Below are 9,176 nucleotides of genomic sequence, written 5' to 3' on the forward strand. Positions count from 1 at the left end.
CTGTTACTTTTAGCTATGCACCTTTTTTTCCTAGGCATGCTTTTATCTTCAAATATTCTGAAGAACATTGTTTTTCAACCTTTTAACACTACACTATGACATTTAGTTGATTTGCAAAGCTGGGCAGATGAATTGTTTTATTATTTTCTCATGTTGATGGCACAGTCAGGTTTTCATCAAGTAACATGATAAAACTTTGTGTACCAAATTTCATAGCAGATTATATGTTGTACATACGTGCTTACGGGTATTTAAGAAATACTGACCAAGTCTAGTACTAAGGTATTACAAACACAGAATGAGATTCTCTTGACATTTTTCTTTTTTTATAATTGTAAAGTACAAGTATAAAGGGGGTGATCAAGCTAGATACTGGGATCTAGCTAGAAGTGTATGCCTTCACTTATTGTGTGCACTTGCTTTTAACCCTTCTGTTTTTCCCTTCAGAATTTTCCCTTGGTGTGTCTTTTCCAGCTTTTCCCCCAAAGCAACCACTTGAGGAAGCCTCAGTACTAGTATTCACAAGACTGATGCCATTTTGATGTTGTGGAGTCTAAAGAATGTTCGGTTTGATAAACGCAGTACTGAGACAGCAGGGGTGGGCCTGCTTGGAAACAAGGTCTGTCCAGCACTTGTAGTGTGTTGGCACATCCTTAGTCAACGTCGTTTTTCATCAGTCATTCCTAATTGGCAATGGGCATGTCTAGAAATCTGAACCATAGTTTTCTCTAGACAGTTCCACTGACTACATTGAACTAGTAGGATGAGGGGAATAATAGCTCTAGAAGGCATTGTTTCTTTGGAATGTGTCTTCTGGAAGATACATTATTCAAATATAGATGCATACTACATTAAACATGCTTTTCAGCATACACCTCTTAGTGGTTTGGGTTTTTTTTCCCCTTAAGGTGAAAAAGTGCATCTTATTTCTTGCTTTACCACTGAAATGTTCATAGTTAAGTTGCAAAGATTTAATTTGGAACAAAAAAATCAATGGGAAGACACTCAGTAGTATGATTTAAATATGCAACTTGATCCAAGTTCCAATTCCTGTGATTTGGTTCAAACTCAGATATGTGATGTGAAGTAGCAACTGTGACTGATCATAGTAGGAACTGATCTACTCTCTGTTGGTTTACGAAGTACTCAGACATTGACTTAAAAAAAAAAAAAAAAGCCAGTTTCCCTATATATGTCTGTATATTGTGAGGTCATGACCTTCAGATGTTTCTGTGACTCTTCCACTGTTTCGAATTAAATCATTTAGTCATGACTCCTTTTTTTTTCTTCCCCTTCCCTCAGGACATGAATTCACTACTTCTGCTCTATATCTCTGTCCACCATCTTCTCTTATTCTGGTCTTTATTAGACACAGCTTTCTGTAATGCATGATCAATATAGTGTACTGTACCTTCTGATAGAAAACGTTCTTGTTTTCTTGCTTTTAGGTGAAGGCAAAGCTTAAACTTAGGGCAAGATAACTTAACTGTTCATGCGTTCTGTAACAGTAAATTAGTTTTCAAAGTGACTGAAAAAATACTTTTTCTTTAAATCTGCACCGCAGCTTTTTAGTTGTTAATGTTTTTAAGGCACAAGAGTATACTACTAATTTAAATTCATTCTGAATGCCACTGCATCCATGGGCCTGAGCTGAATGTTAAGAATAAACCAAATGCTGTGATCAGCAACGTTTTTTTATGCTTTTGCATGTCTGTGTTGCTTTGAGCTAACACATTTGTGAGGGAGGAATTTGTCCTGTAGGGAACATAGCTGGCAGTGATGCATGAGCAGATCTGGACTTGGGTGCTGAGTGAGTTTGCTTACAAAGTCAGGAGGTGTTCTGTGAGGGTGGCAGGCAGCGATGACACACCGAAAAGCCATTCTTAAGACAGAAGAACACGCTTCACAACTGCCACCTGCATTTTTCACAAAGAAAGCCCACTGTTAGTGTGCTCATCTTGGAGAGGGGTTCTTTTCTCCTACTTGTTTAATCTGGGGAAAAGTAGTTTGCATCTAACATGGTATTTTGCTCATTTGTCATTTTGCACTGAGTGTCCATGACAACTGTAAGGGCACTCTGACCCTCAATGAGGGATGATGGGCCCAGATTTTTTTTTTTTGCCATGCCCCTTCATCTAGCTGTCCTGGATGGACAACTTGTCTTTAGTGTGTCATGTATGCTAGACATTGAACAAGGTCAAACAGGAAAACATAAATGTGTGAACATCTTTGAGATTAAGAAAATTGATACGTACTTCAGTATTACTGAACTTGAAATTCAGTCTCTTGAATCTAAATGTGTTATGTTGAAAAAGTCACAGTATTTTGTCAGGAATTTTGTCTAGGAACTGTTGTGTGTTACTCGGTTCAGTATATAGTACTGAGCCAAGAGAAATTGCTTGTTTGGTATGGTCTGAGCCCTTAGTTCAACTTTTTTCATTAATGTTGATCTAGCAGTGCTGTTGTAACTACCAATTTTTTTTTTTTTGTTAATGTGGCAATAAGATTTTTCAGTGTGTTGGGAGAAACTCGTGACCTTCTACTTTTATGGGGTGGGTTTTGGTGATAAATGGCAGACGAGGGCACTGTGTTTATAGGAGCAGGATTGTGCTGCTTGTATTGAAGGTACCTGTTTGACTTCGCACTTGGAACTTCTACCTTCTGGGGAAAAGGGGGCAGGGTGGGACTAAGCAGTTGATTTGCTTTCTGATTAAACAATATACTGCATAACACTAAGTCGAATAGTGATGGAGTCATATTTGGACTGATTGAAATTCTTAAGCTCTATTCAAACACATATGCCAATAAAATGCATTCAGATTTGTTTTTATAAGCTGTAGGGAATGTTCTGAATAACATGTTTGTATTTCAGATAGCTTTGTGTCTTTCTGGCCCTCTGCAGTTACTGCATTAGGTTGTGTGTGGTTTTGACTGCCTTAAGATTGGAGTATATTTATCAGGGCGATGGAGTTGCTTGATGCTTGTGCAGTGCCAGGTAGTACTGAGGGCCACAGTCGTCAGAGCTGGTATTCATAGAACGGAAACTTGTCAGACTTCTACCAAACCCAAAGAGTTACAGGCAGAAGGTGGGATCACTCTGTTCTTCGCTTTTGTTCTGTTCCTGTTTTTCTTTTTTCCAGGAATCTGTTTTTTCAAATATGTAACTCTTGTGGCTTAAGAAAAAGAAAAATGCACTTGTCCAACTAAAACATTTACTTGTTGCTTTTTTGCTGCATCTGTGAAGAGATTTGCTGGAAAAGCTAAACTTCCAGTCATCTGACTGTTGGAGGGAGAACACATCTGAAGAATTAGGAGAATTTAGTAGACGTGGTTTCAAGGTCTAGGGGTTGTTAATATAAGCTGTGTAATATATGCTAAAATATGTACTCTAAAGAAATGTTTTCAGTGATACAGATTTATAAGTGCTTCTTAATCTACTTGCTGTCGGTACAGTTCGACAGCTTTCTCTGTTGTACAGAAAATGCCTAATAAAACATTGACTTCTGTTGCTGCCCCTAGCATACACGCTAATAAGTATCCAGTATGTAGAATTATTTCCCAAAATGTTCATTAGAGCATTGTCATTTAAATTTTGATCTAAATGCGGTTTGTCAGCTTTGTAGCATATCTATGTGCAACAACAAAATGAGTTACCACTTAAGTTCAATATTTATAAATGCAACAAGCTTTCTATAATGTTCTGACATGTGGATAGGTGGCATAGCCAGTAGAAACATTAGAACTAAAAGCAGTTCTGGGAAAGAAAGGTTGAAGAACACGCGCCGTTCCCTTAATTTATTGTTCCGTCTCTCTCCTGTGGGGTTTTTTTTTTCCCCTTTAGATAAATGGATAGGTGGATAATCTTATGAAGATCCCACAGCAAATCTTTTCTCTGAATGTTAGGAAGACCAATTAACTGTTACTAACCAATATTAAATACTTGATATAGTTTTACATGTATATGTATGATATCTCCATCTGTATACAAGTAAAGTGTTTTTAGTGAGTTCATTTCTGCTGTTGGATCTTTATAAAGACATTCTGTGCTGCATTTGCCAATCATTCCTTAAACATAGTAAATACAAAACAAATTTCAGTTTATAATAATTGTAAGTAGTTAAAACACTCAAATACAGCCAGATTCCTAAAAGACCTCAGTGTGAAGTTTGGAGGCTACGTTTCTTTGGAATCAAGCTAAAAACCTCTGTGAAGATAAAATCCCTAAAGAAATATCAATCAAGTCAAATACTAAAACATCTGTAAAGGAAAAAACACCTTGTGTGTGTTGTCCATGACATGTCAATAGACCTGACTATTTTTTATAATCAGAGTTGTTACCTAAATAGGACAGGGAAAAAAGAAAATTGAACTAGTGGCAAATGAATTGTAGTCACCACTGAAGAGCTCAGCAAAATTTTTTGCTTGTTGTGCATTCCTTACCACCACCATGGTACTTCTGCAACATAGTGAGGAAGATGAAATGTAGAATAAAACTCAGCCACAACAGTATTAGTGTTGATATTTTAGATGTTTAATATGTCTTTGTAGCTCTATATCTCTCTATATGTCTGTCTGTATATGAGAGGAACAAGTATATTATAATAATCTTTTACATAACAAGTATAACAATATAATCTTATGTAATTATGTTTTATATGTGTGTATATACAGAGCAGCTGCTTATATGTAAGTACAAAGCATATATTTTCAGTCCCACTTTTTTTGAGATAATGTAAAAGAAATTCTGAAATCGGTAATGAAAATGAGACAAAATCGGCAGTTTGGTAGGAGTAAAGCAGGTGTTGAGGGACTATAAGAAAAAAAAGAGAGTGGAGGAAATTCTTTCATAGTGTTAAGACCAAGAGGCTTTTGATTCTGAAAAACCGTAGTTTTGAAGTTGATACAAGGGAAATAAATTTAACAGTATGTAAACAACATGTTGAAAAATTCATGGTATTTTGCCTGGAATTTTGTCTAGAAACTGTTGTGTGCTACTCAGTTGAGTATATGTACTAAGCCAAGTGAAATTCCTTGTCTCTGAGCTCACAGTTCAACTTTTTTCATCTAGAATTTGCTTCTTGGGAGATCCTGAAGTTTATAAGCTTAGTGAGATTTAAAGTCTTATGAAAGAAGGGCATTCATATGAATTCTTAAGCCAGCTACTTACTTGAGAATAACAAATAGCCTCTGTAGTCTCCCTGTACTAGATTTAGTTGCACATTCTTTGAAATAGCTTGTGTTATTTACTGTCAACTATCTGGACTAAGGCATCATTTGAAGGGGCAATTTCACTACTCTGAAATCAATGTTGCTGGATTTTGGCTTCATGCAAAAATGTTTTTATACTCAGAATACCTAATTTTCTGAGAAATCATAGGCATTTAAATTATTTGGGGTAGTTCATAGGTGGTTATGGATGATGTGCTTTGACTAAAGGCAAAGGAAAATTGAAAATATTCAGCAAATTTCTACTTATGCTCTTGGTTGTGCTTCTTGAGCAGCTACTCTAAGTGTATGTCTAAATCATATTATGTGTAGAAGTAATTCTGTTTTAAGATGTTAATGTGTAAAATCTTGTCTTCATACAGAAAACTGTTTTGTGCCAACCTCTGAGATCATTGCTGTCGAAGAAACTGAACTTAACAAGAAACGGCGTAATATTGGCAAATGGCAGAAAATGGCAAAGCCACATGCTTTCACAGGTAAGGCAAATACAGTCTCAGAATGCTTGTGGTAATTACTTTGCTGGAGGTTCTTTGGGGGAGACTCAAAAGGAATCTTCAGAATTTTTTAAAACAGCTAGGAAAAAAAAAAAACACAACCACCCCCCCCAACCCACAAAAAAACCCCCCAAACAAACAAAACCCCACCAAAAATCTGCCAATGTGCATTTAGAGATCCTTATTTTCGAACATAAAACCTTCCCTTTAAGAACACATGCTGTGTTTAGTTATTTAATGAAGTCATAACTAATGTCTTAGTTTCTGCTGCTGAATGACTCTGCAGCAGGACACTCACTTTCTACTACTTGACTAGAAAATCAAGAGAGAGGCTGGAAAAATGAGTCCTAAACGTTTGTGGTTTGTTTTTTTTAAACTACCCCTAACCATCAGAGTGTACACATGTAGAGGTTCTTTGTATTAGTGACTGCATTCTTAAAACAAAGTGCCAGAAGTAAATTTCTGTTTGTTTTGGTGAAAGAGTGGTGACTTATGTGCTGCAAAGCTGGGGCAAGTGTGATTGCTGCCATGCCAAAATTTTATGTTGTGGAGTACTTTCCTCACATTTAGTCCTTCAGTAACCATGATTGGTGAGACTGTAGATGGGAAGGTGAGGGTCCTTCTTGTCTCACCAGCCTAGTTCTTAATGCACAAGAAAACTCTAATCTTTTTTCTCAAAGTTCAGCTTTATGAAATTAAGTTCACCCTGTTGGTTACATGAGAGCTGATGTGATGGCTTGGCTTATGGCATTTTATATTATATAGACATTGCAGACTTTAATATGGATAAAATAATATGTAAGCTCAGTGAACTTTTGTATAAGTATGTCTGTAATCTGTTTATGGAAAATGGATTGCACTTGGTTTAAAAAAAAGTTTATGTTTGAGTATCTGCTATAAGGTAATGATGTACAGCAGGTGTTTTCATTTATATTTTCATTTTGACTTTTTACAAATGTCCTGTTCCTACTCTGAATGCTTCTGTCACTTGCAGAAATATATAGTGGAGTTAATTACCACTTTTTTCCCAAAGGTAGATATTTTGGAGGTGTCTCTGAAATGCATTTTTCATTTCACAGGATGGTCTCATTGTGCCTTTTTTTTAATTTAAATAGTGTATTATGTGAAGAAAGCCCGAAATCACCGCTGGCGGTGCAGTGATGTGACCTTTTGGTGTGTTGATGAGCACTTGTGTAATCAGTGGATCCAGGCGCTGAAAGAATTACTTGAAATGCAGAGTAAGTTTGACTAAACTACTAACATTTGCAGCATCATTTTACAGGCTTGTATGTCAGTTAATGTTATTTTGATATATTTACTGTTTTGAAATCTTAAGAGCAGCTTTTGCGGAGCCGAGAGTTGACATGTCTCATTCTTCTTATCACTACTTCTGTATCTCACATATTCGCTAAGTTGTGCTGAGTGTTTTATTCTAATCAGTCAGGACTATATGTGTCTTATTTTGCCCAGTTGTAAATTATTTTCACAAAATAGGGACATGTTAGAAGCTTAGCAGAGGCTTTAAATGACTGTAGCTTTGGAGAAAGTAAAAGGCAGATGTAAGCTCAGAGATCTGAGGTACTCCAGAGATCTGAGGACAAGGATTGTAGCCATTGTAAGATTTATGGGTGGTTTTTTGTGTCTGTCTCACCTTTCCAGTCCTTCTCATCAACAATGTGCTTTATGTAGTAAGAGTTCCCATTAATCATTTCTGGGACTCTTGTACATCTACTCCTTTGAAGGCTAAAAGTAGTTTTGCAGGAGTTATTCCTGAAAGAGATACCTTTATAGATGTCAGGAAGTGGCAGGAGCAGAGCAACTCCATGACAGAAGGGAGGTCAAGAATGACCATAGCACAGGCAGTGTCCTCACCGACCAGGGTGTAGTCCCGCTGTATCTGAGCAGGGTGGGAGGAGCAAGGATGGGGATAGCAGCGGGTCCCACTTACAGCCCAGATGAGATAAAGGAATCGGCTCCATCCAGGGAGGCCAGGCAGGAGCAGCAGGAGGTGGAGCTGAAGGCAGGACTGGAGATAAGCTACCTACAGCGTAGATCTGAGGTCCCTCTGAGACGCAGAGCCAGAGAAGGGACTGGATACAAGTACACTTACCATGTGACTCACGCAAATAGTTCAGTCTCTCAGAATAAAAATGGATATTTGACAAAAAATGTCCTTCTGAATAGGCATTGGAAGCATGTATCTTACTAACATTTTTTGTTTTGTATACATTACATGAGGTACGTGGACTTCCAATAAAATATTTTAAAAAATGGGGTTTGGGCACCCATTCAGTACACCTGAGAGATGTGGCCTGGGCAGTCATCTCAGAGTGCAGGTATTCATTCTGCTGGTAACAAACTAGTTCAGAAGAGGTAACAGGTTCTCAGGAGTGAATGGTGCTTTGGATGTGTGGCAGCTTTAAACCAATCAAACAAGCTAACTTGGGTTATTTATCATGCCAGTGTGCTGATCTAATAACTCTATTCTTTCTTTTTAAAGTAATAATTCAGAACGTCATCTGAGGAAGTGCCGATGTTGTAACAGGTCTTTGTGTTCTATGCAAAAAAAGAAATGCCAGAAGCATTACTGTTTTGTGTATCTGTTAGTACAGAGATGTAATGATTGTTTTCATTGCCACCAACAATGTAAATCCATAACTATTTGAACAAACTTGAGATGGTAACACCAAAGGTGTTTTCTGGGGGCAAGGGGTTACGCCATAGGGCAAGCACTTGCTGTGCAGCATGTAGTTTTGTGAGGTATTGTTACCGTGTCTTTATCACAGAAATGAAATGCATTCTAGCTGTGTTACCAAAGCAAGAACGTTGTTCAAATAAATTAATGTAAAGGTATTTCTACGTGTGCTTCACTCACAAGTGCCTTCCCTCTTGCTGCCTTGGTTTGTCTTTTGTCTTGTATGCCTGTGATACTAACGCCATTTAGTGGGAAGGTACCGCAAGAATAATATGTGTAAGAACGTGAGACATGGAGTCAGAGGACATGATTCTGAATTTCACCTGCTCTTATTACCAGCGGTTTTTATAGCTCTTTTGATAAAGAATTACAGGGTTATGAGAGTTAATAAAGTATAAAAGGGTTGTATGCTGTGTTCATTTTGATGCTTACAGGATTGTTTTTGTATAGCTTGTTGAATTTTTGTTTTGTGTACAAAAGCAGTATGCTATAATATTTTTCCTTACTGCAGAGTCAAGACCAAAGCAGTTGCTTGTGTATATTAATCCGTATGGAGGAAAACGACAAGGGAAGAGGATTTATGAACAGAAAGTTGCTCCACTTTTTAGTCTGGCTTCTATCTCCACTGATGTCGTTAGTGAGTAATGAATATTTTAATTTCTTAATAAAAACAGTATGAACTCTTTAAAACATCTCTTAAGTAGCTTAAGCTCTTTCTGTTACTTGCCGTTCTTACTAAGGAAGTTAAAAAGTAGCAGAGC

General features: G+C 37.2%; 1 protein-coding gene across 1 annotated transcript in view; it reads left to right on the forward strand.

Annotated features, from left to right (window-relative positions):
- Nucleotides 1-2,964: 2,964 nt before the first annotated feature.
- CERK (ceramide kinase) overlaps nt 2,965-9,176 on the forward strand; it is a 34,216-nt gene continuing 28,004 nt past the window's right edge. The window contains exons 1-4 of the mRNA XM_010284440.1: nt 2,965-2,995; nt 5,589-5,702; nt 6,836-6,958; nt 8,927-9,052. Of these exons, the coding sequence (XP_010282742.1) occupies nt 2,965-2,995; nt 5,589-5,702; nt 6,836-6,958; nt 8,927-9,052 (394 nt within the window). The remainder of the gene's footprint in view (nt 2,996-5,588; nt 5,703-6,835; nt 6,959-8,926; nt 9,053-9,176) is intronic.

The sequence above is a fragment of the Phaethon lepturus genome, unplaced genomic scaffold (assembly GCF_000687285.1).
Source record: "Phaethon lepturus isolate BGI_N335 unplaced genomic scaffold, ASM68728v1 scaffold6283, whole genome shotgun sequence".
NCBI lineage: Eukaryota > Metazoa > Chordata > Aves > Phaethontiformes > Phaethontidae > Phaethon > Phaethon lepturus.